General features: G+C 35.8%; 3 protein-coding genes and 1 long non-coding RNA gene across 5 annotated transcripts; 2 read left to right on the top strand and 2 right to left on the bottom strand.

Annotated features, from left to right (window-relative positions):
- Positions 1 to 1695: 1695 nt before the first annotated feature.
- LOC127855390 (uncharacterized) lies at positions 1696 to 5049 on the bottom strand. Its single transcript, XM_052390908.1, has 2 exons — positions 4871 to 5049; positions 1696 to 4648 (listed from the first exon to the last, which is right to left on the bottom strand). Exon 2 carries the CDS (start codon positions 4609 to 4611, stop codon positions 3268 to 3270), a length of 1344 nt encoding a protein of 447 aa, XP_052246868.1. The 5' UTR covers positions 4612 to 4648; positions 4871 to 5049; the 3' UTR covers positions 1696 to 3267.
- Positions 5050 to 6413: 1364 nt separating this feature from the next.
- LOC127855621 (uncharacterized) lies at positions 6414 to 11399 on the top strand. 2 transcript variants are annotated; one of them, XM_052391370.1, is made up of 6 exons: positions 6418 to 6722; positions 7149 to 7232; positions 7481 to 7525; positions 7804 to 7939; positions 8377 to 8449; positions 10763 to 11399. In XM_052391370.1, exons 1-6 carry the CDS (start codon positions 6482 to 6484, stop codon positions 11162 to 11164), a joined length of 981 nt encoding a protein of 326 aa, XP_052247330.1. In that variant the 5' UTR covers positions 6418 to 6481; the 3' UTR covers positions 11165 to 11399. The 2 variants fall into 2 exon arrangements, with proteins under 2 accessions (XP_052247331.1, XP_052247330.1); XM_052391371.1 differs by lacking the exon at positions 7149 to 7232 and having other exon boundaries at positions 6414 to 6722.
- A 117-nt stretch (positions 11400 to 11516) lies between these two features.
- Positions 11517 to 14818, bottom strand: LOC127855623 (uncharacterized). The gene is made up of 2 exons (XR_008037604.1): positions 14568 to 14818; positions 11517 to 11711 (listed from the first exon to the last, which is right to left on the bottom strand). It is a non-coding gene; the product is annotated as an uncharacterized LOC127855623 (long non-coding RNA).
- Positions 14819 to 14902: 84 nt separating this feature from the next.
- Positions 14903 to 17944, top strand: LOC127855622 (pancreas transcription factor 1 subunit alpha-like). Its single transcript, XM_052391372.1, has 3 exons — positions 14903 to 15891; positions 16709 to 17070; positions 17653 to 17944. The coding sequence occupies exons 1-3, from the start codon at positions 15749 to 15751 to the stop codon at positions 17832 to 17834; spliced, it is 687 nt and encodes a 228-aa protein (XP_052247332.1). The 5' UTR covers positions 14903 to 15748; the 3' UTR covers positions 17835 to 17944.
- Positions 17945 to 27057: the final 9113 nt, after the last annotated feature.

Genomic DNA, 27057 nt, shown 5'->3' with positions numbered 1-27057 from the left:
ATTGCCTTTATGAAAAGATAAAAGGTTGCGCTCATATTATTGCTTTACTATGTCTGATGAAACGTATATGTTTATATATATATAGACCTACAATGCATGTACTATATAATATGATTTATATGTGTTTTGGTTAATTAATACATGATATATATCGTAGGTTGCAACTCAATTTTGTAGCATTTATTTAGGTGTTTGAAAAACAAAACGTGTTATGCCTGGTTGTGCTGAAATAATAATTTGGAAATAATGTAGCATTAAATACTATTTAAACAACACACATTTTGAAGATTTTAAACATGCACCGATAAAACTAAATCTAGCGATTGCTTACATAGTTAAAGTTAACAAGTTCTAGTGATTTTTCTGCTTCCAGAGCTAGCATGTAGTAGCCTTCCTTGTGTCCACCCGTCCTCATTATTTATGTTTATGAAATTGAGATTTCGAGGATGTGCTTTGAAAATTCTCCGAAATTCTTGTTCGTCATAATATATGTCCGTCATACTCTCTGTCCGTTATATACTTCGTGTCCGCTCGAGATCTCATATTCTTTTTATCCGCACTAGATGAATATTATACGCAGCATCCATATTGTGCGGGCATGCCATGTTGTCAAGCTGTTCCTCTCTAATGATTCTTAAGGAAGTTATTGTCTTTGATTAATTATATTGCTTGTTAAGGTTATTTTTTTCATCGCCAGATTTTAGATACGTACGAAATGTGTAATGTCCTTCTTTGTCTGAACTGTATTATTTAAGGGGCCGTATTGTGTCATACCACTCCATCCTAATCAACGTTCGAAACTTGAGACTTATGTAAATTGTAGCTACAATGTCCATCTACTTTTTATTTAAAGGAATTATAGTTTGCCGTGGTCTTGTGATGTATGTGTGTGTTGAAGGGGGGTGGTGGAGACGAGCATGATGATCCAAATTTGTAGAAATTTTGTATGCAGCCTCCTTTAAGAGTGGACACGCTTATATTGTCAGGTCATTACATTTCAATGTCAAAGGTACAATATAAAATCATATCATGAGCCCTTTATCCAGCATGCATGTTTTTCAGCATTCTTGAACAGAGACATATCTTCGCAAAACTGATTTGTCCCAATTCGTGTTTAAGTCCAACATCAAATTTAAGATCTGCGTCATAAGGACTATTTTCAAAAGCATTATTTATAAAAAATATAATTCACCTTAAACATTCTTTGTAGATAAATATACATGTATATTCGACATTCATCAAGTTAAAAAATAGCGTAACAGATAATAATAATGGAACAGAAATCCAATGGTTCTACGTCCAAGGACAGAGTCACAAGTTAAATTGTAGCATAAAAAAATCTGCCAGTGAAAGGGGCGTGGGATCAATTTAAAGACATAATTTGCAGAAATAAAAATCCGTAAAATATTTAATGTGGCCCACAAGAACTCGGTCCCTTAGTTAAATGTCAAAGTAAATTTTTAACCGCAAATATATTGGAATCAAACCCGAACAGGTCGCAATGGTATATTGGATACAGTGTACAGCTCTGGCCGGGAGATAAACGGATTCCATCTGTGAGCGTTCTCAAGCTCTTCTCGGAGACAAGAAGTACAGGTTGTTCCAAGGAAACGAATCGAACGTGTCTTTTTAAGCCACAGTTTTTCGATATAATCGAGCTTCAACTAACAGGTTGAAACTAACCAGAAGAAACTGTTGAGCTTTGATTATTTTTTATTAGTCTGTTCAGAGGCGACAATCATTGTGCATTGATCTCTCACGTAAAGAAACATGGTCTCAAGAATTTAGTTATACATGTAGTTAACAGTTCAAGTTCAAATCGTTTTAGAGGACAATTTTATTAATCGTGAACGGTTTTCTGGCTGAAGAAACATGGCAACAATATCGAAGGATGTAAAATGCAACAACCAAGTCACAAATTTTAATGTCAAATGAACATATGAGAAAGCACCTCTAACACATTGTGAAGCTTTGTTTGGAGAAGTTGCAAGAACAAGACCCAGGTCGAAATCACAATGCAAGGTCAAAGCGTAATCGCAATTGTGAATATGATCTACACATACTGCACATAATGAGGCTAAAGTTTGAAACATACTGATTCAGTGAAGCAGTGGGAGTGGCAAACGCTGGAATTAGATACCAAATGACCAAAGTCATTGTCATAATTTAAGGTCCAATGTTAAGTATACAGAATCGCTTGTAAAATCACTTTCCCCAACCTTTGCTTAAAAACATAATTAATAGGATAATCTTTGTGAAAATGTCTTTTGTGTTGTAAAAAAATTTTACGCAGCCTTTGCAATTTGTATTATTTCTTTACTTTTACATTTATTAAAACATGTTTAAAGTTGTCATTTTTTATGCATTAAGCATACACAAAATGTAGAAGTAAATGAAATTCCTTGTGAATACATTTATAAAATGTACAATATCAAATTGGATATTGTAGGTAAAATGTATTTATGTAGTTTACATCCAAGAGGGGTGTTAATAACAAATTACAAAAATGATTTAAAATGTATTTGCAATTATGTAAAAAGCTCGTTTTAATTAAAACTGTGTAAAAACCTTAATGAATGATAAAAGTTGGAAAGTAAGTCGTTTGTTATCAGTTATACAGCAATTAAAATCGAATGAAAATTAAGTCATTTCGCCAATCATACGTGACATAATATGATAAGATAAATGTTTAGAAATCAAGGTATTCAGATTGCCATGTAGCAGATAAAACAATACAATTCTTACTTTTTAAAACACTTTTTTTTAGATTTTAAAAATCAATATATAAATGCATTTGGCAAACTAATTAATGTGGGTTTTTCTCATCATAAACAACACTATTATTGTCATCGACCATTTTTTATGTAAAATTATATATAAAAACATATAAATTTATTAAAATATACAATATTTTGACAGACGCACCAATTGAGCAAACTCAACTTAAGTGCAGATAAATGAAAGCGACAATGACGGGCCTACAAAGAAAGTGTCTCTTAAAGAATGTGTTTCAATTTAAGGTTCGACATCCATAATCTTTGTAAAGGTATGTTTTATGTCATAATTTCAGCAGAACAGATGATAATTCATCTTATTGAACATTTGTTGATATGATTTCAATAACTTCTTGTATTAACTTACATAGACCAAATAATGCCGGAAAATGTCTGAAAACAAGTTGTAAAACATTCGCATACATTTGTTTTATGGTGATATGATCGACTTATACCGACAGTTTTACCTAATCTCGACTGGTTGTAACAAATCTCAATAGGTCGAACTAATCCCGACGTATAAATCTGAGGCAACACCCCTAAAGGTGATATCAATGTAATGTGAGCTTTCAATGTAAGGGAGAAAGAACAATTGCACGCAAAATTCTCCAAAATATGCTAGACATATCCACAGTAGCGGTTTAAAATTAAGGTGCATTGCTTTGTAAAAGATACCACTGTATGCAATGGCTAAATGCACATTCTCAATCAACACGAGTATAGAGCATATTCGATTAGTAAAGCTAAATTCTTCGCGTTGGCAGATGCGTCCTTGGAACATACAGGGGATTACTAGTTTCCACATTATAAAATATAGCAGACAGAACTGCAATACTGCTGAAAAAACAGACACTTCGTTCCACGAAAGGATAATTAACACTCTGATGTAATAAAATATTATAAAAACATATGTATATCCCGTAAATATGCTCTTTGTCAATTTATAAATGCCAGGGAGTTTCACGTCTTTGATTAAGTTTAGCATGACCAAAAGCGGAGAAAAACATAATGTAAACATAATTAAATATAACATATAGCCCAAAACAAATTGTACGGCACGAACACACCTCCACAAGCAGCTTTGGTTTCTATTAGTTGCTGAGGCTGAAATACGTCTAAGGTTATTTACAGATACCATGCCACCAAATGATCTTTCGGCACTATTGAAGGTCCGTTGAGAGAAAGTATGATCATAATAGATTGAGGCCCTTGTTGCTGTATGGTATGGGTTAAAGGTGGCGACCTCTTTGCGCTTAACGGTATGTCTATTTGTTTTATCATTTACTTGCAAGTTGAGCGCTCTTACATGTTCCGAAAATCTTGTTTGGTCCATATTGTTCGATTGGTCGTCAAAAAGTATCGCTTCGTCAATCGTCCGGCCAAAATTGTTTGTGTCGATGGACTCACCACTGTAAAATGCGTTCTGTCGGCGAAATGCTGACACTTTTGCTTTGCGCTGTTGGTCACGGATTGTTCTGATACGGATTTTTGTTTTATCCATAGGAGTAGAAGATTTTGTCTTCGCAGACTGCAAGTTTGAAGCTTCTTCGATAATATTGGCCAATGTTAGACTTTTCGGAAAGGCCTTCCACGTGTCATCGAAATTAATATTATCTTCTCCTCTTACTTTACATTTTTTCCTGCACGTTGGACATTTAAAAATTCTGTTCAGGATCGCCTTCTCTTCGTTTAAACAATCGTTTGTTATCAGTTTTTCTAAGCATGACTTACAGAACGAGTGCTGGCATGGTAAAATGCGTGGGTCCTTGAATCTTTCTATGCAGATTTGACATTCTAGGAAACTTTCTTGACACTGGATGTGAACTGAGTTTGCCATCGTACCGCATGCACGATTTAGCCAACTGTGGTGTTGTCTGTAACGATAATAGATGGGTTATACATTTGCATGGAGAGCAACAGTACATAAAGGACAGGCATCATTAATCAGCATTTCGATAATATTGACATCCTGTAAATCAAATGCATTTAACACGCAATTCATAACATATAATATAATATTTGATTTGTAACGAATCTATGTATGAACAACTTGGAACTGTCCTCTTGTTTTAAACACTTGCTAAAATTGTATTTACCTGTATTATTCGACGCTATGTCCCGATTGCAAATACAGTCAGTTAACGCGCTCCCGATGAAGAAAATCGTGTTGTTGGTTAACTAAAAGCAACTCTGAATTTTTCATCACTGATAAAGTTTTCTGATAATAGAAAGCGTGCTGAAAGGTTGACACTCATAGGCAGTTGTCGACTAACGAATGAAGACATATACATCGAACATACATATCAACTAATATAATATTAAGAAAGTAAAGTAATATTTAGAGCTACATTCACGTTGCAGTGAACAGCCTTTGTTGATATTTCTTCCATATTTACATTCAAACTAAATCTTTAGAGCAAGAAATCGCTAAACAATTAAGTCAATGTTTATAAACGTTTGATCGTCTTGTATATGAATTTAAAATGAATGAAATCAACAATTTTGAAGTATCTTATATACCGATGAACTAAGTTATAAAGCCGGGATGGTTCAGTGGCAGCGTTTCATATTGTATTATCAAGGCTCGCGGATTCGAGTCCCCTGTCAGGTCCTGTTTAAATCAACTTCTTTCGTGTTTTTATAATAATTTTAGATTAATCCAAATGCTGCAGCTTTTCTTGACATTTAAAAAACAACAACATGAAATACGTGAACAGTTCATGTTAACGCCATTAAAGATTTTAACGCGATCGAATATTATGTGGTGTATTTTTGCCATTTTCTTTCTGATCGAAATACCATCGTGATACATCTCCGTAATCCTCCGTAAAGCTTGCAGATTTAAGCAACAAATCGTCTGCTGATCCAGAGTGATCGAAATAGTCGCTTACATGCTAATAATGTCACGTTCAATTAAATGGATTGATTTTGTTGGTGTTGTCTTTATGAGATTGAGTAATTCTTGTAAAATGAACTAGTTATGTTTGCAACTTTGTGTACATCTACAAGTTGTGATTTTTTTTATAGACAGCTTGGTATGTATAGGTCACAATTTCGAACAATGCGTATTTTATTTTAAAGAGGTAACATAGTTACCGGTATACTTTGCAAACACTTAACTCAACGTAAAGTTCATGGAAATGTATGTTGTAACAGGGAGGCTACTGTGATTTCCACTGTTTCTTTTTGTTAGACGTGAGCTAGCGCTCTTGGATATCCGTATTTTAGTCTTCGTATTGTTTCTCTATCAAGCCACTAAGAAGAACATTAGCTAGAGATGCAGCGATTAAATGTTGTCTTCATTCCTTTAGCTTTCAAATGTCATGTTAGTTTATTTTTATCTTTCGATTATCTTTTGAAGTGTTTGTTTTTCACGTTTTCTATACTCGTGTTATTTCATTGTATTGTTTGGTGTCTTGCACTCAATGATCACAACAGGTTTTGAATGCAAACTCGTCTAAGATTTCTGTGTTCTTAATAATGTGATAGAGCATATGATCTCTGCAATGGTTATCATATAAATTAAAAAAAAGATTCTACTCATTTTATCATTAATGCTAATTGTGTTCGTGAATTAATTATTACAAAAATAACGTTTCGAAATCTTATCATTATAATGACTGTTGTAACGTCATTTGTACTAAGACGTCATCTTTTTTGCGCGAAAATGTAGCAGAAACACAAGTCGGACCGGATACATAAAACGTATGCTGAATGTCGAAATGCGAACAATAATTGCATTGTTAGCAATTTTAACTGCACTTCCTTGTTCAATGTGTTCGATTCCTATCTACGTGTTACAAGAAGGACCAGATGAGGCTTGTGGCGAACTGATTTATTCTGAGACGGGCATTATTCTGCACTCGCATCCCACTGCCGGCCGCTCCGTTAATACCTCGGAATATTTACCGGACCAAAGTTGCAATGTTACAGTCCAAGTACAACAAGGTATGCAGGGTTATATTCGGTTAAATAATAATGATAATTATGTTCATAATGTAAATGAAGCTTTTTTGTGTTTGATGTTGATGAAGATGATGAAGAAGATGAAGAAGAAGAAGAAGAAGAAGAAGAAGAGGATGATGATGATGATGATGATGATGATGATGATGATGATGATGATGATGATGATGATGATGATGATGATGATGATGATGATGATCATGATGATGATCATGATCATGATGATTGTGATGATTATGACGATAACGACGACGACGACGATGATGATGTTGATGATGATAATAATGACTACAAATACCGACGGCGATAATCATTTTGTCGATCATGATTATAATTGATTTTATTTTTATAAATTGTAAGCATGAGTTTGTTTCCAGTGTGTACAGAAATATGTACTTTTCTTTTACACAGGAAATTTTATTTTTGCGGTGTTCACGTTTTTGGACCTCGAAGATTCTAATTGTACGGAGGACAAAGTCATCTTTACTGAGCTCGGTGCGTGTACTAAAATAATGATCATGGAGTCAAGTCGAAAATATAATAAGTAAATCTGCATGTATAGCATGAGCTACTTAAATACTAGTAATAAAGATTTACTATCATATCGTTTTTAAGCATTGAAATAGCTTAATAAAACAATACATTTATGTCAAAGTATACCCATCTATAAAAAGATGGCGGTCTGCAATTAGAGCTCAATACTAAGATAAGAAAGTTAAAATTCAGTGCACAATTCATTTCAGGGAAAAGTGAAAATGGTTCGAACACCACAGTTTGCAGCAAATCAAGTATGTAAATGATTATAGTTTATTGCATTTAGTATACATGTTTGTCGTTTTTTTCTCTCGAAAAATGAAATTAATATTAATATTTCACAACTCATGTTTGAACTCACAATGCGAAAGTTAGACCTACACCTCTATCATCCTCTTTTTGAAAAGATAGATTTTCCAGAGAAGTTTTTTTTAGAAACTCCGAACCCCGAGCATGTAATGAATGTCAATTTCAGATTTTTTTAAATAAATACAACGTTGGGCACTATTTGTTCAGTCAATACCATTTTCAGACATAGAATTTCAAACAGAGAAGATACAAGTCCAGTTTCAAACCAATTCAGAAACTCAAGGAAAAGGCTTTGAATTGCTGATCACAAGCTTTTCCAGGGACGCGAATTGCACGGGATATATGTGCGACGTTGACAGGTAAACATAAATAGGGATATTAGAAGATGTAAATTGACTTTGATTGAATGCGGCAAAAGAATACTGCTGCCTAGTAATGCTCATTCCATTCTTTTAGTAATCATACTTCCTTAAATGTTTATAATAGTATGCTTCTTAAGTGGAATCCAACTAAAGACTTAAAATGTTCATGGCAATGTAAATGGGAATCATATGGTTAAATCAGGGGCGGTATATTCATGAAATGTATTCAGTAATTTCTTTTACAAAAATAACAGATCACGCATGTTCAGATGGCAGGAAAAGTTAATCTTGTTATACTACATTAACTTGCGCACGGCCTCATGTCATAGACGCACGTTTAAAATATTGATTTCAACAAGGAAGAATTCTACACAAAAAACACACTCGCGTTTGAAATATAATCTGTAACCACTGTGTCTTTTTTGGTTTGGTAGGTGCATAGCCGACGAGCTCAAGAATGATGGTTATAAGCAATGTGCAGACGGAACAGACGAGCTACAATCCTCTGTAAGTCAAAAATCTGACCTAAAGACACAATTTTCAGATGAATTTACCCCCACTGTAGGTCCAACAGCTGATCTCAATAAAGACAGTTATACGCAATTTGCCGATGAATTAAAAGCCTTTGTAAGTCAAACAGCTGAACCAAATAATGAAAGTTATACGCAATTTGCAAATGGAAGCGACGAATTGAAACACTCTGTAAATCCCACGGCTGAGCTCAATAAAGACAGTTTTACGCAATTTGCAGATGATTTCAAAACCTCTGTTAGTCAAACAGCTGAACTCAAGAATGAAAGTTATGCGCAATTTGCAAATGGAACCGAAGAATTAAACCCCTCTGTAGGTCCAACAGCTGAACTCAAGAATGACAGTAATACGCGATTTGCAGATGGCACAGACACATTAAAACCATCTGTAAGTTAAATAAGTACCTACGTATTAAAGTGCATCCCATGCTTTTGCGTCCGTCCAATCGTGTCCGGACTGAAGAACTGAACATAATCATGCACAATTAAATCATTTGCAACAAATGGTCAACGTGTGCCGACGTCGTGAACACCGCCGTCGCTAGCTTAAAGAACAGCGTCACACTAAAATGTTAAAAATTGAAATAGTGCAAGAGTCTATGTAATACAATTCTGTAATGGAGTCGTCCTTAGCTATGACAGATATATTTGTGAATTAATAAAAAAATGAACAGATTTATTATTTACTTGAACGGCAATTCATATATTTTTTTAGTTAGTGTACACATATATAATACTGTTTACAATATGTTTACTGTCGAGACCGCTTGCAGAAAGCTCGATATAGCTATCACAATTGTTAATGTATGTGTATGCGTGCGTTAGTGCTTGCTTTCGTTAGTCCTGCCCGCGTCCGAGCATGTCCGAACTGTAATTGTTTCATTCATGCAATTTTAAAATAATTTATCACACATTACAACCGTTAGGAGACGATATGAGTCGTGTTCTGATAAAACTGGGCATAATGCATGAGCGTAAAGTGTCGTCCCAGATTAGCCTGTGCAGTTCGCACAGGCTAATCAGGGACGACACTTTTCGCTTTTTTGACATTTTTCGTTTAAATGAAGTCTCTTCTTAGCAAAAATCCATTTAGGGCGGAAAGTGTCGTTCCTGATTAGCCTGTGCGGACTGCACAGGCTAATCTGGGACGTCATTTTACGCAAATGCATTATGCCCAGTTTTCTTAGAACGCGACTCATATGTCGCTCCCTACCTCGAATGTCGATGTGACACATAATGGCCTAAGGTCAAATTTTGCCTTACACATATGCTTCGTAATTAAAGGGCCTTTTCACAGATTTTGGCATGTATTGAATTTTTGTCATTAAATGCTTTATATTGATTAATGTAAACATTGGATCTAAAAAGCTCCAATAAAAAAAAACAGGAACCAAATCAAAGAAATAAAAAAGTAACCCTCAACGGGACTCGAACCACCTGGAGTAAAAGTCTATCGCTTAGACCACTCGGCAATTCGTGCTCACTCAATTAGTGATGTATTTTTTACTGTATATAAGCAATCCTCGTAGTATCACAAAATATAACAACAACAACAGAACTCTCCAAATTATTCAATCGTTTCGCGTTGCAACGCTTTATAATTTACAGGTTTTTAAATCGTCAAAAGATGCATATAATGGATAGCTTAGAGCAGGGTATTACTGTTCTCTCACAAAAATCATAACTACAACGAAAATTTGCGAATCTGAAACATTTTTTTTTCATTGTTTTTAATATACCAAAACGTGAAAAGGCCCCTTTAAATGCATAAGAGAGACCATTATGCAGAAGGCCAGAGTCAGTCAAGCCGGCTCAAGGTCAAGTTCGTAGTTTATTGCCAAGTTTGGTGTCGTACTCAGAAGACAAAGTTAAAACTGACAATCGTCTTATCGATTGCCGACATGCATATTGTTATAATACTGCAATACCAATTGTGTTACAATTGAGCTTTGATGATCATCGCTTTACAAATGTTCATGACAGTCATTCTTTAATAAACAAAAGATTATCAGTTTGTAATTTTTTGAGTCGTGTTCGGAGAAAACTGGGCATAGTGCACGTGCGTAAAATGTCGTCCCGGCAGATTAGCCTGTGTAGTCCGCAGGGACGACACTTTCCGCTTTTATGACATTTTTCGTGTAAATGAAGTCTCTTCTTAGCAAAATTCCAATTCAGGCGGAAAGTGTCGTCCTTGATTAGCCTGTGCGAACTGCACAGGCTAATGTGGGACGACACTTTACGCACATGCATTATGCCCAGTTTTTTCAGAACACGACTAATTTGTTTCTAGACTTCCGGTACCACAGTTCGACCACACGTCGTCAAATACTTGATACTATTCGGTGCTATAGTAGTATCCGGAATAGTGCTAGTTTCGTTTATTCTCGTCCTCACGTTGAAAATCACGCGAGAGGGCGCGTCATGTCACTGCAAAAACTGCTCCAGCAACCACTCAGATGATGACATCGACGATGATATCAGCGAAATCCCTACGCCGCCATTACCGTCGGAAACGAAGCTCGTCACACGAAAGGAATCCAAAATGGCGACCAAGCATGCGCAGTCAACATCGATTGTTTCAAAAGAAAAACCAACTAGTGCGCAACGAAAATCAAGTAATCCAGTTGTTCACAAACCTTCGCCACGGATCAAAAAAATAAGGGTTGTCCCAACTTTGGACTCAGAGTGGTGAAAAGGATATTGAAACGTTTGCAATTTATGTACATGTTATACCCTACTGTAACGTAAAATCAACATGCATATAAGAAACGTGTATTGACTATATGAATCTGCTGATGACATTGGCAAATTTAGACATTTCACAGTTACGTTCGCTGCGTAAACAAATTTGCGAGAAGTAATATCGTTAGAATGATGTTCAACGCACTGTGGTACACATGTAATAAACATGATTTCGTTGAGCGCTTCGCATCGTTTCGGCTTTTTTTTATATATTGGACACAAATTGTTTGAATGTTTGTTAGTTTAGGAAACCAAAAACTGTTTCATTGACGTAACATATGAAAGCAATTTTTCCACGTGGCTTCTGTTGAATCATTTTATTGTTATACCTTTAGATTGACAACTCGCGCTTATCTCTGCCTAAAGATTGCGACCCGTGGGTTGACTGTTATCTTGAGGGAACATTGCCGTTCTTCTGTGGACTTCTGGATTCGGTAGACTAGTGGGAAATCGGCACTTAGCTTCTGACTTGTCGAAACTTGACTTGAACTTGTACTCTGAAAAATGGATTTGTAACAGTTGAGTACGATTTGTGTTGGGATGCGTGCGTGCGTGCGTGTGTGCGTGTGCGCGCGCGTGTGTGTCTGTGTACCACTCATAACCGCGTCACATTGTTTCATTATCCATTACGCATTGGTGGTCAACATTTCGGTCAGTTCACCCGACACAGACACCTGTTATCTTGTTACACTTCTTCAAATCGATGCCCACTTCAGTACCATTGTTCTAATCTATTGAGCTAAAAGGCCACGCGACCAGTGTCCCTTTGTAGTGACTGAACCTGTGTCTTCATATGTGATAAGGTTGTGGTCAAACGGCAAATGAAAAGATGCGAAAGCAGATAACAATCCGTATCCTGTTTAATCTGAGATGTTTTTTCGTTTCTTCTATCTGTGAAAGGCATTTCTGTACCTATGTAGGTTCATGTGGTAGCTTTGTTCTTAATGGTTGCTTTTCTTGGTTATATGAATTGTTTTCGAAATAAGTATCTAATAAAGCACCATATTGCTCTATCAAAGAGTTCGTATTAAGATTTTTAAACATAAAAGTTGTATTGTTAAACAAAATGACTTTTATTTATTTTAATGGTTTATTCTTAAACATTTTCCTTGTCTGAAATATGCTTCAACTCTGTATTTATCATAAATGCGTGTAATTAGTTTAATCAGGGTAAATTTCCTCTACTGAACAAAAGTTCTGTAACTAGACGAATCCAGGAAAACGGCAACTAAATAAGGGAGAATACCTTGTAAAAGACCATTGTTCCTTTGCAAAATCTACCCGTCTGAAATATTCCAAGCTTGGTTTGCCGTTCAATGACATCAGAGATTGTCAATAACAGACAAATTGCTTAGGCGACGATATCTTATATCATCATATCGACCCCTGTGTGCAAAAAGGTACCACGTGACATTGAAACTAGAAGGCACATGATACCTTTTTGCACCAATTGGGTGATATCATATTTATTCTTCGCATTAGTGCTATGGTAGCGTTTATAGGCATAGGCGTTGAGTATATTATAGTATCTAGAAAGCTCTTTGGTGATAGAATTAAATTTCCTCGCACCGAGGGTTACGGTAGCGAGACAGTCCTATTTATAACGTATGGAGATTCCACAAGAAAGCCTACAATATGATTGGTCTAAATTTGAGCCTCGCTCTGTGAAAATTGGGCTGAATACATGTGCGTGAAGTGTCGCCCCACATTAGCCTTTGCAGCCCGCACAGGCTATTCAATCAGCGACGCCACTTTCCATCCAAACTGGGGAAGAGATTCCGTTAAATAAAACTACCCTATAAGTGCTGTCTTTGATTAGCCTGTGTAGACTGCACATGCTAATCTGGGACGACACTTAACGCACATGCATTAAGACCGGTTTTCCCTGATTGAGGTTCATTTTTAAATGAAACGGAATGTCTAAGCGTGTGTAGTTGCGAATGAATTAACATGCTGTGCTCATCTTTGTTCGTGCAATTCTTTCATGGTACAGATTGAGTCACGAACTGTTTGGTGTTGTGTTGCAATTGTTGGGTAAGAGTCCGTAAACGTATTATGCTATTGTGCCGTGATCAAGTTTTTGTGGAATAATCGTTTAAATAACGAAAATAATAGACAAAAAGCGTAATAAAATTGGGAAAATATTTATTTTTATTACAGATGTATGTGATAAAGGCAAAAACTAACTCTTCAAGTAATGCATTGTGAAACTCCCCGTGATATCCACTTAACTCTCGCCACGGGTATATATTTACAATGTTAAGTGAAATGTCAAATATACCCCCTATTCCTCTTAAGGGTATAATTGGCCCATGGCTCAATAAACTGACAAATATTGACTTTGACCCCGAATTTTGTAACGAGCTTAAGGGTAACAATTTCGGCGGTTATTTTGTCTTTCATTTCTTTCACTGCGCTGTCGCTTGTGTTAGCTTAAAAATTAGTAAGAAACCGATGTTTAAATAAAAGTTTTATTTTTATTTAAAGCGCCTGCTGGGTGCAGTTAATGACTATTGTGTTTCTAAAGTAACACTAAAAAATAGATTTTCCCTTGGTTCAAAAACTGCTATTGTAAAACCAGAAATAATCAGTTGAATGATTGCGTGTAACTAAAATATGACTTAACCCTTTCAGTGCGGGAACCGAATTGTGAAGGCCTTTGCAAACAGTTTGGATCCAGATGAGACGCCACAGAACGTGGCGTCTCATCAGGATCCAAACTGTTTGCTATTCTGATAATATTTTTTGAAAAAAAAATCGAAGAAAATGCTAATTTTAGAAATTCAGCAGACGACATTTTAGCAGACGACAAAATTCCCAGCATGCAAAGGGTTAACATACAGAAAACACGTTTAGCGCTGAGATTTGAATGATTACACGTATATTGTTATAGTGTGCATGTCTTTTACAAGGTTCACCAACTTTTATTTAATATTGAAAATTATATGCATGGAGAAATGGCGATTTTTTATTTTGTGTCGACGCGTCAGAACCGCGTTTGCACTATGAATTTCAGATCTCTTTGCAAAAATACAGTGTACGAAGAGTGATAAAAAAATAACGAAAAACATGTAGTAATGAAAAACAAAAATCTTTGGTTTGTGGTTTATGTGATCACGCTATGAGTTTTCAGTATAAATAATTGAACAGTTGACATCTAATTGGACTTGTATTTTATTTCTTGTAATTACTGACATCGATTTAACCGTAGTGTTCAAAGCGATCGAAGACGACACATGTATGTTTGCCGTGTCATTTAATTGCAGTGACATTCGTCGTCAGTATGCTGTGGTCCGATGTATCGCATATTCCGGTACACTAAGATCTATGGATGGAAGAAGCATTTTTGGTACCTGTAAAATTGTCCTGTGTTCGATATATCCATTCCCACTAACTTTGATCAGGCTAGAAAGTTGTAATTTAACAAGAATGATATGAGCGCGGATTTTCTTCACCTATAAACACAGATGCAGAATTAGGCTTGTTTTCTATCATTGTACGCCTTCATTTTCGTTTATGGAAGAATTTGTCGGGGAATAGTTATTACAAAATACACCAAAAATTTGTGAAAATTTTTCTGCGACGATTTTCGAACCTAAGTCTGTGAATTGGACATCTGTGGGTGACACTGGGTCAACCTCTATTTAAACGTCTTCTAGATAAGGCAGCAAACTGTACGGGATCTTTTCTATTTAATAATACGATCTACTTGAATCGTGGAAGCTTTCAGAGATAACACGGACTTAGTGTTTATTGAAGGAAAACAATGAAAAATTAATATTCTGTGTATCAGAGAGGCTTAAATACGGATTACCTCGACTTGATCGTTGATTCGTTGTTATCATAGGGCTCGTGACCAGCACGCGCTTAATATCGTATCGACGTCTTTCATTGGTTGGTTCGATATGTGAAGGTGGGGTCACGCAATATGATTGACAAGTTCAAACTATTTGCGGTTCGTTTTATTGGAATTTAATTAGACATTTGATAGGCATTTAATTTGAGAACTCTTGAAGTGAACAAATATTAATAGATATCTGTGAAGGGGATTTCGGGCTACTATTCGCTGCTCCTTACACCGATACTGACATGTGAAGTTTTTGTTTTATATTTAGTGCTATAAAATGTCGTGGTGAAGATAACTTCTTCTTTAATCAATTTAAAATATGCAAACGGAGAGTTTGAACACAACAAGAACTCTATATATGCAAAGTTTGCGCTCCTCCATCGTGGATTGTACTTCGAAACATAATAGATTTTCTCTACAGAAAAGTAAACTGAATCAATAAAACGCAAGAAGAAAAAGAAAACAGGAAGCTTTGAATTAAAGAAAAACACAATAAATATAAAATTGCGATACAAAAACAACTGCATATCGTAGTGTCATTGTTTCTTTTGCTCACACCATTGCGGACTATATTCTAAAATATAAAAGACTTACTCTAATATAAAATATAAAAGAATTACTCTAAAGAACAGTAAACTCAATAAATAAAACGCAAGAAAAGGGAAAACAAAAAAAAAGAAAGCAAAAATGCAGTTCGTAGCGAGCGAGAAGGACGTGAGCGATTTTCTCACCGTGACTCATTTCAACTGCCCGAGAATGGAGAATTTCATGTACAGCATTGAAGACGACATCTTCGACATAGATTACTACGAGAGTTCCACGGACTACAGGTCAGTTTAAACCAATATATTTCACCTCGATTGCATCGAAAGCCTTACGCTTATTTCAAACGCTTCATATTTGGTTTTATGTGACTTGAACCATTTCTTGGTGTCTATGTGGGAGATCTTAACCCATTTATGCCTAGCGTTTAGAAAAAAAGGCCTTGGCAAACAGCGTAGACCCAGATGAGACACCGCATGATGCGGCGTCTCAACAGGGTCTGCGCTGTTTGATTAAAGGAATTTCTGCAAGTAATATTCTAAAAATATAAATAAATATACCAGATATCCCTAATTTTGGAAATGAATTGATCCAATTTAGAAGGATGGGAGAATCCACTCGGCATAAATGGGTTAAGAACAATCCCACTGTTGGGTTCGAGCCCGTGACCACCAGTTTGCTGACACCTTATCCGGTACGTCTAGAAGACCTATAGGGTAGATAACTTGTTACATTATAATTAATAATCGAGTCATGGAGAGCTGTTATCTCTAAATAAATCAACATAATTTACTCGAAGTCATGTTTTACACTTAAGACAGTCCTTCTGGTTTTATCTTTTTGAGATCTTAATAGGATACGCAAAGATGTTCACTTCTTAAAACGGAAAAAAGGTGAAACACAGTCAATTTTAATTTGACTCGAGTTCTTTCTCGCAAATAACACTTGTTTATTGTTAAAATCAATTCAGCTTACTATGATCTTTTAGAAATTGGTATGGTTATGGGGATCGGCGCATGCAAAATGTTGCATTTATGTTTGCTTAAAATTGTCTCTTGAACATTGAATTAAATAAGGAACTATTTTTTGTATTTTGACCTACAGCGATGAGCTTGCCTCCACCGGGTCCAACGAAAGCGACATCGAGAACGTTCCGCTGAACCAATGCAGCTACATGAAACGTGGACCGGGAGGCCGGAAGGTCCTGCAGCGGAAAGCGGCGAATATGCGCGAGCGTCGTCGAATGAAGTCGATCAACGACGCGTTTGATTGTTTGCGGAAGTGCTTACCCGTGCAGGACTCGGTCGAGCGGAAGTTGTCCAAGGTAGACACGCTGAAGTACGCGATGGCATACATTTCCGGTCTCTCGGACCTCATCAAGTCTTCGAGTTTCCTGTTGCCGCACACGCAACGAACCGACGTTGAAAAAGCGCCGGAAAAAGTGATCCTCAAGTCCCAATATCTCGGTAATTAACTAAATATACCCTTACTTAGATAATTAGTGGTTAAAATATATGTGCGTTTGCGCTTAATCATGTTAAATAATTATACATGATCGCGATTGTTTGCTCAATTATAATTATTATGATACCAATAAATACAATTATAATTAAGTTTTGTCAAAAAAATACCAGCGTCTTGGCTATCGCGATGTCATTTATAAAACGTGTTACGTACGTTTCGTTATAAATTTCGCGAGGGTAAAATCTAAAATTATGAACATACAAATGCCGAAGAGTTTTTAATAAGATTACAGTCTTCACGCAAGTCGCCGCTGTTACCTCTTTCAAAGTCTTGTTATTCATCTTTCATTTAATCAACGCCTTTGTATGTCTGTGTGTTTTATTGGTTTATCCCTTGATTGATACCTTGATTGATCCTTTGATTTTTTTATTTGATTGATTGATTGATTGATTAATTGATTAATTAATTGATTGATTGATTGATTGCTTGCTTGCTCGCTTGATTGATTGATTGATTGATTGATTGATTGATTGATTGATTGATTGATTGATTGATTGATCTTCTCGTCATTTCGCGTATTGCAGATAACGACCTCCAGACCAGACTTGTCGGACATTCTCTGAGCTGCTCAGTCGAGATCTCGCCGCTTAATCACGTGACCAGCGACAACAAACTGTACGCCAAAGTGTGGTTCCCACAATATGCGACGGATGCGGACTTGATAAATTTAGCAAGCTATTCAAACGACTTCTCTAAGCACGTTTAGTGTTTCGTTCACTTTTGTGAGTCGCGTTCTGAGAAAACTGGACTTAATGCATGTGCGTTAAGTGATGTCCCAGATTGGCCCGAGCAGCCCATATCTGGTACGACAATTATTCGCTTAGAAAAGACTTCCTTAAAACGAAAAATACCATTGAAGTGGAAAGTGTCGTCCCTGATTAGCTTATGCGGACTGCAGAGGCCAATCTGGGACGAAACTTTACGTAAACGCATTAACCCCAATATGCTTCATAGATGTGTGATTTTCTTTTTGAATGTGTTCACATGTAAGCGCGCATTGTCAGGTCAAAATAAGTGTAATGATAATAATCGGTAACATTCCTTGGACATTGATTGTCCTCTGCAGCATACCGTAGGTGCGTTCGAGTCTTCCAAATCATGTACATAGTTATTGCTATTTACAGCAACTGCCGCCACCTTAGACGCCACTCTAGTCTGTTTTAACAGTTTTAGAATAATAGACGCTGTGCCGTCGTCGAAAACCTGTTGTTCTTGCTGAAATTGTTCCGACCACGTCCTTTTCTAGTTTGAAAAACGTCAATTGACACCCGCGTGTCACACAACAAATCTATACATGTATATCATTCCATTCGAAAACCTTATTGATACACGCCGGGTATGCGAATACTTCGTTGACGGATGGCACTTCACTAACAGAGAACAACAAACGCCACGCGCGAGAGGTAAGTTCCTCTGTTTTATTTAAAGTTATATCCTAAAGATTAGTTTTTAAGACAAGACACATGGTCGAGTTGATAAATGGTGTATCCTTTTGTATTGGGAATACACAATTTCACGGAAGAATGGTACAGTTTTGCCAAAAAAATAGAAAATTCGATCGGAAAACAGCATAAACTGGATGAACGGTAAACATTTTAACAAAATAAAACTACTTAGAATTATTGCAAGAAATTGTTTGCTATTCCAGCATGTAGAGTAATCACTGTGCTTCACATACTGAAATTTTGATAGTATTCAATGAAATATAAACAAAGATAGTGCATGTTGTAATAGGTGGCATACATAAAGTTGCAGGCACTTTGTTTACCGATAAAGGGCACTTCAGATTACGGAGACTTTCAACAAAGCGGGCACTCTAATAACTGAGTTTTATCTTCTACCTTTAATGCATTTATTTATATTACGGCTATACATACGAAACATTTTGAAAATATAATTTTCAAAAATCACATTACTATTAATTTTTACTATGTTTATTATAATTGCAATTTTCAAATAAGATAATATTTATTATTAAATAAATGTGTACATAATGAACTTGTTTTTTATTGGTAACTTGAGATTCAGAGAAATAAAAATACAACGGATAATGCGGATCAACACAATCGTGTTTAATTTTACTTATAGCAGGGCTCTAGATAACGGTAGTGAAGGGGTCTTGATGAGGCAAATACACATTTGTTCTTCATAAAATCCTATGTCGGTTGTGCTTATTTGAATCGCATCATCAAGACGATACCTATGCGTAGCAACAAAATTAAAAAGAGAATGGTAAAACTCCATTAATTTTGAGCCCTGCTTATAGGCAGCACTTCCCTTTACGCAATGCTAACGTTTGCTCGAAGTGCGATTCACCTGACCCTAAATCACTGTATTGGTTGAGTTTAAAGAAACACGGGTAAAATTAAATCGTAAAAACAACTGATTTTGGAAAAAAGGAATGCGTACATAAAATGTTTAAATGTCATATTATGGAGTCAGTACTTAGTATACCCCCACAAACGAAGTTTAGGGTGCTATTTAGGATAGAACTTGTCTGCCTGTCGGTCTGTCTGTCAGTCATTGGTCATGACGGGTCAAAAACTAGGTCACGGGGTCACTTAGTGCGTTTTAAACATTCAGCATGGTGTCCGCTCTCTAATTCAAGTAGTGTTCATCCAATATTTGCCAAACTTGGTAAGAAGTTGTATTAAGATGGTGTCTAGGCCAAGTTTGAACATGGGCCATGCCGGGCCAGCTCCGATTCACTCATCCTGTAATAAATAATTCTGTCACTAATATGTAACTTCATATGCAGCATGTGTTGTGTTTATATTTAAAACAAAGACGGGTATGCATAACTTTTTACACCACTGTCGTGTGATTAAATCGACCCCGCCCGTTCTTTTATTGCTATTTTCGTTTACTGGCATTGATTCAAAAAGTTCCAATAGAATTTCGGACCTCCATCGCTGCCGATATTAATCTCTGAGAGGCAGTTTAAGCAGAGTGATTATTCATGACATGCTATCTAATATATAAGTAAATCGCCTTAGTACCTTCATTTGGACATAAAGATAAATGCTTTAGATCAACCGTTTAGAACGTAATTTAAAATATATGGTCATATAGATTTTACTCATTAGACATATCCAATTTGTTTAACATTTATCTTTCACATTTGTACCAAATCAAAATCATATTTTAAAGGGATAAGAACATGCTTCGGTAATTCGTTTTTTATTTGCGCACTAAGTACATATATTTTTATTTATTGCCTGCTTACTTTAACAGTATTCCACAGCGAATTCTGCATTTTTGATTCACAAAAAACGAGTGTGTTATATCTGTAAAAAAGTGTCTAGATGTCGGGAAACGAAGTGCCATTGTTTTTTAGATGATCGGTAAACGAAGTGCAGATGAAAAATGTGCATGCGACTCTTAAAACATTTGAATTTTCTCAAATACATTAGTAAACTAAAATGTAACATGTTGTAACATTACTGGATATATTGATCTTTTATTTCGAATAGTAAGCACGTTCTTGATTTATTTGCAAGTATGTTTATTTTGTTAAAATATGTACTGATCATTCAATTCATGCTGATTATCGATGGAATTTTATCGTTTTTAAAAATAATTCACCGTTTTTCCGCGAATTTCTTTCTTCGCAATACGAAGTGCTAAACCATTAATCACCCAAACAATGTTCTGTGTCTAAAAACCAAATAAACAGATCATAAATACAAAAAAGCTGAAGAACTCACCTCTCGCGCGTGGCTTTTGTTGTTCTCTGTTAGTGAAGTGCCATCCGTCAACGAAGTATTCGCATACCCGGCGTGTGATAACGATGTCGAAACAATGGATGATGATGTTGTTGATATTGATGATGATGAGGAGGAGAAGGAGGAGGAGGATGGACTATGAGGATCGTCATACGATAGAAAACTTGTTAAATTATCAATTGAAAAAACGATGCAAAATACTCTACCACTCGTGCTGTATTCAAAAGTTTGGAAGTGGCGTTTTCTTTCATAGCAACTATGCGTTATTTTCTTGTAGATAAAACGTGCTATTTAAAATAGTTTTAATGTAAATAAGTAGATATGATTACATTTACAATATATTTGTTATTGGTGCAATTAAAACAAATCAATAAGTATTTGGTGTTTATCTTGTATTTGACCGTTAGTACAGTCCCTGGGCATCTCCCGTGTGCAAAAAAGAGTAAAAAACAGATTGGATTTTTTATCATTTTTGGCGGCCATCTTGGACGCCATATTGGATTACAAAAAAACGTACCATCACGCCAAAATGTTCTGACACTTCAGACATTTACCTAAAAAATGATATATAAATCAGCTTTCACTCTTTTTTGCACACGGGAGGTGCCCAGGGACTGTACTTTATTTATATTGTATCGTCCCTACGGGAGGCATATAGTAATTGCATCGCTGTCTTTACGTCTTTCCGTCCGTTTGTCTGGTCCGCTTCTTGCTCGGAACGTTTCTCTTGAGATAGCGAAGGGATTTAATGGACCTTTATATAAATATTCAGGCCTCAAAATTGCCAAAAATAGTTTATTTCCCCTATTAATGTTTATATGCTTAGTATGTATAAGTATTGAAGATACTGAAACAAAAACTGTTTGTCGTGCTAGAGGACATTAAGTGAAAGTGCAGGTTTCAAGAACCATAACTCTTTTAAAAAATATTTTGGAGCTATTCCCCTTTGCGTGTTGTTTGAGCAAAACATAAGTAAATATTGGAATTTTCCTCTGCGAAGCATACTTCGGAATGGATTAATACGAAACCGCATATGTGATTAAGGACTTTTAGAGGAAATGTAGAGTATCATAACTCTTTCTTTAATATTTACGTAGTTATTCGCCCTTTGGTATTATTTTGTACTTTTCGCAACTGAAGATAAAATGATAAAACTGTGTAGATCTACAGGGAATATTTTGGGTATTACTATGGCTCTATGCTAAACCATTTATGCCTATTGGACTCTCCCATCCTTATAAATTGGATCAATTTATTTCCAAAATTACGGATGTCGAGTATTTTTATTCATATATTTAGAATATTTCTTACAGAAATTCCCTTAAGCAAACAGCGCAGACCCTGATGAGACGCCGCATCATGCGGCGTCTCATCTGGGTCTACGCTGTTTCAAGACGCTAGGCACAAATGGGTTAAGCGTTTCTGGAGTCATTGTCCTTCGTATTGAGCAGAGTCAAACTACATAATGTAATTTTATTGTGGAGATTATTACGAAAAAAAGTATGAAAGGATTCACCTAACACTTCATATTAAGGACTACGCGGCAGTTTTAATGCAAATTTTGCTCCACTTAGAATTTGATAATTTTTGGTATGTAGGTAGAAACATCTGTTGTGGATAGAAAAATAAAATAAAAATCATGGGTCACCAGTGTTGTTCATTTTTTATTCGCACTTGAACACCAATAAGGTAATAGCATAACAACTAGAGTAAATAAATGAGAAAAGTGTTGAAAACAACCTCTATTTCTCACAAAATATGTAATACTGATTTAATTTGACTGCAAATTATTATTTTGTTAACATGAATCCATTGATTCATGTTTTTTATCAATTTTTAAACATAAACAAAAACAACAAAATTTCACATTTGAAAATTAATAAAATGCATCAAAGTCATTTTAATTTTAACATGACGTCCTCCACCTAGATTTTTTCCAAATTTACCTAAATGTTTATTGACTTATGACTTAATACAAATATAAAAAGGAAACAATAGGTCACCAGGGTCGTTAGTTCACAAATGCAGTTTGACTGCATGTATTAAAATACAATTAAAAAACACAGTGAAAACCATGTACATGGTGCAGGTCAAAACACATACTAGTACATGTATTGCTGTATGCCAATGAAAAAGTAGATTTACCGGTAAATGTAAATGAAAACACAAATTATGTGTAGCAATATGAGTAAAAGAAGAATAATACAGTAAAATTTTATAACTGAAAACAAGATGTAGATAATAAATTAAAGAGGCCGTCCAACAGATTTAGGCATGTAGTGAAGCTTGTCATTAAATACTTAAAATGCTTTATATTGGTAAATCTAAACAGTTGAACTAAAAATCTTCATTAAAAAACAAGAATACAATTTAAAAAAGGATAAAAAAGTAACCCTCAACAGGGCTCGAACCACTGACCCCTGGATTCCTGGAGTAAAAAATCCTACCGCCTAGACCACTCGACCATACAAGGTCATGTTTAGATATGACTTATTTTTAGCTATATAAGCAATCCTCGTTTCCCAAAATATCGTTTCGCGTCGATACGACGCTTTATCTGTTGGACGGCCCTTTTAAAGGGGCATATCAAAGGTATTTAATTTTCATGGACAAAAAAAGGCCATTGTTTAACCTTGCGTTCATTTTAAGCATGTTTTGTTGTTCTTTCGTTCTAACATTGTTTACATTCTTTTTTATCCGAATATCCGAAATATATTGCACTTATTTCGCAACCGGTGTTTCATTAAAAAAAATTATTTGCGTGAAACTAAACTGCCGCGTACGTCCTTAAAAGAAGTGCGAAGAATAAGAGCAATAACGTTTTCGATGATATGTTTGGAGTCATTGCCCTTTGTTTCGTTTTCATGTGCAAAGCGCGACTTTAAGTTTCAAATTGATTGTGCTAAAATGTCATATATCAAAAGAAGACAATACTCTAAGATGTGTGTAGTTTTTTTGTTGTTAAAGAAATTAATTTTACGTGTTTTTCCCCGGCTTGCTTGAATAGCAAGTTGTTCATGTCCTGACTATCATCCGAACATATCAACTGTATAACAATTTTAGTGTGTTCGTGGATTCGAAATACGCATATAAAATCGCATGTTCCTGTTTGGAACTTCAAAAACAACATACGACATTGAATTGACCTACGGTAATACAAAAAGTGCATCAAGATAATGCATAATGTATTTTGAATGTACTTTCTATTACCGGTATTTATCAATGGTCCAGGAAATATATATAATAATGATACACAATACAATTTCTGATTTCTGAAGTGGTTTCGATGGTGCTTCGCGTGTGTGTGAATCTGCGTTCGAATTGCGTCGGAAATCCCTTTTCTGTTATGCTGGTAGCATTAAGAAAAAAGCGGCGTCATGCTTACAAAGGCGTTGTGTGGCGTTTAAAATAGGACAGCTTTCATGTGTTCACTCTTGTCAAAACATTCACAATAAAAAATGGAAAAATGTTCAATCTGTATTCATTAGGTCTCATATTTTCCATTGACAAACAATTATTTTCATATCAAGCGAAAGTAGTATTTGTAGGTAAATAGTTCCCGGCAATTCATTCCTACCGCGTGCCCACTGTTTGCGTATTAGTTTAAACAACTTCCGCCGGGTACACACAAAAGCGTGCGCGAAAACAAACAGTTCGAGACAAAGTTAACAAAATCTAATTGTTAAATAAACGAAATGTAAAGAAAGTTTAATCAATATTGATATTCCTCTGTTAATGTGAGATGTTAGATATTAGCGTCGGTACACAAATGCCATTCATTTTCTTCTATTGAATTTGCACCTAATTTGAAACCTGCGACCGTGAATCGATACATTTGATGGTAATAATAAAGTATTGAGTGTGCCCAGTGTTTCATTAATTAATATGATTTATCAATCATCCTAACGACGCTTATTTTACTATAAATGTGTGTTGCTTATTGTTTGTAATAAGTGAGGCTTATATTATGTTATACGGTTGTAAGAATGTTATTCGCCCGTTTAAATAACAGAAGTATTGAAGTCAAACAGACTTTATCCGGAGCGTAGCATTGTCCACCAAATACAATCGCAACTTCGCAGAAATGACTAGCCTGAGGAGACTGAGTGTCGAGCTAAAAGAAGTAGTCAGAGTGCTGCACGCAAAACTAAGTCCGTATGTCAAAGATTAAGCAAGATGTGTTTGTGAAACAAACCCCTCCCCATATTGAAGGATGACCTTGACCTTTCACCGCTACAAATTTGCAGCTCCATGAGATATACATGCATGCCAAATATCAAGTTGCTATCTTCAATATTCCAAAAGTGTATATTAAATGAGCGATTTTGACCCATATATTTGACCTTGAAGGATGATATTGACCTTGACCTTTCACCACTCAAAATATGTATCTCCATGTGATACACATGCATGCCATATATGAAGTTGCTATCTTCAATATTGCAAAAGTTATGACAAATGTTAAAGTTCGACGCAAACCAACCAACCGACCAACAAACAGGGCAAAAACAATATGTCCCCCACTTAAGTAGTGGGGGACATAACAAAAAGTCAAAGGTCAAATATCAGAAAATTATAATTATTAAAGGGATCTTTTCACGCTTTGGTAAATTGACAAAATTGAAAAAAGTTGTTTCAGATTCGTAAGTTTTCGTTTTAGTTATGATATTTGTGAGGAAACAGTAATACTGAACATTAACCATGCTCTAATATAGCCATTATATGCATCTTTTGACGATTTTAAAACCTAAAAATTATAAAGCGTTGCAACGCGAAACGATTGAATAATTTGGAGAGTTCTGTTTTTGTCGTTAAATTTTGTGAAACTACGAAGATTGCTTATATAAGGTATAAAATACGTCAAGAACGTGTACACGGCGGAATAGCTCAGTAGGCTAAAGCGTTTTTACTTCAGGACTCTGGCAGGACTCCAGGGGTCAGTGGTTCGAAACCTGCTCCGGGAAATGTTCTTTTCCTTTTTTTAAATTTTTTTCTTGATTTTTTACTGGAGCTTTTATGATCCAATGTTTACATTTATCAATATAAAGCATTTAATGAATAAGTTAAAAAAATGCCAAAATCTGTGAAAAGGCCCCTTTAAGACCTAACCGACCTAAACAAAGCTTTATGGACGGGCGTGCCTTTGTTAAAAAGACACCCTTGTGACTGATTCATGCTGGCAATGTCTTCATCCCAAATCGTCTCCGTAGAGTGTAGTTACATTGACAATTAACATTGAATGCGCTAATGACACAGAGTCACAACATCCATTGACTTACCATATTTATTCTTAGTTTTTTGGAAAGTCGTTTTCTCAAAAGCGGCCAAAATGAGTGTCCATCATGAGAAAATCGTCACGGGAAATAACTAACAAGCGCATCTGTTTATTGTGAGTGTGTTGGGGTTTCGTATGGACAAAAAATGTAGATTCTGGTTTCGGACACATTTGAGACTAAATGAGCCTTGTTCTGAGAAAACTGGGCTTAATGCATGTGCGTTAAGTGTCATCCCAGATTAGCCTGTGAAGTCCGCACAGGCTAATCAGGGACGACACTATCCGCCTAAACTTGATTTTTGGTTAGGAGAGACTTCTTTGAAACTAAAAATACCATAAAAGCGTAAAGTGTCGTCCCTTATTAGCCTAAGCGGACTGCACATGCTAATCTGGGACGACACTTTACGCACATGAATTATGCCCACTTTTCTCACAACACGACTCATACGAATTCGATATATTGAGCAAAAAACACAGATTTCATGAACCTGCCATTCATCTGATTCGAACTGTCTTCGTTTTTATGACGTTTTATATGATATATTACCAAGGACCCTTCACATACGCACACAATATAATCCCGCTTCCTTAAGGAGCCTGACAGGCGATGTTTTATAATCCCCAACGCCGGCGAGGTTGGTTTGGTCCAATAAAACACTTTCATACCTCATAAATTAACAACGTCGTGTCGGTGAAATAAGATGATGTCGAGAGATTAAACGTTCTATCAAACGCCGATATACGGCCACGAACAGCCTCTTATGTCCTTAATTGGACTACTTAGGGCTTTATTATGCACCCATAAAACTGCTATAAAGTAAATTGACAATTTGTTTAAACCCATACGTGTGTCAAAACTATAACGCACGTGTAACGCGTGATGCGGGTAAAATAACGCTCATTTGCGGTCTCGTTTTGAGTTATAAATT

This window comes from Dreissena polymorpha, chromosome 13, assembly GCF_020536995.1.
Source record: "Dreissena polymorpha isolate Duluth1 chromosome 13, UMN_Dpol_1.0, whole genome shotgun sequence".
Lineage (NCBI taxonomy): Eukaryota > Metazoa > Mollusca > Bivalvia > Myida > Dreissenidae > Dreissena > Dreissena polymorpha.
Note: the sequence above shows the minus strand (reverse complement) of the source record. Positions and strands in the feature narration are given on the sequence as shown.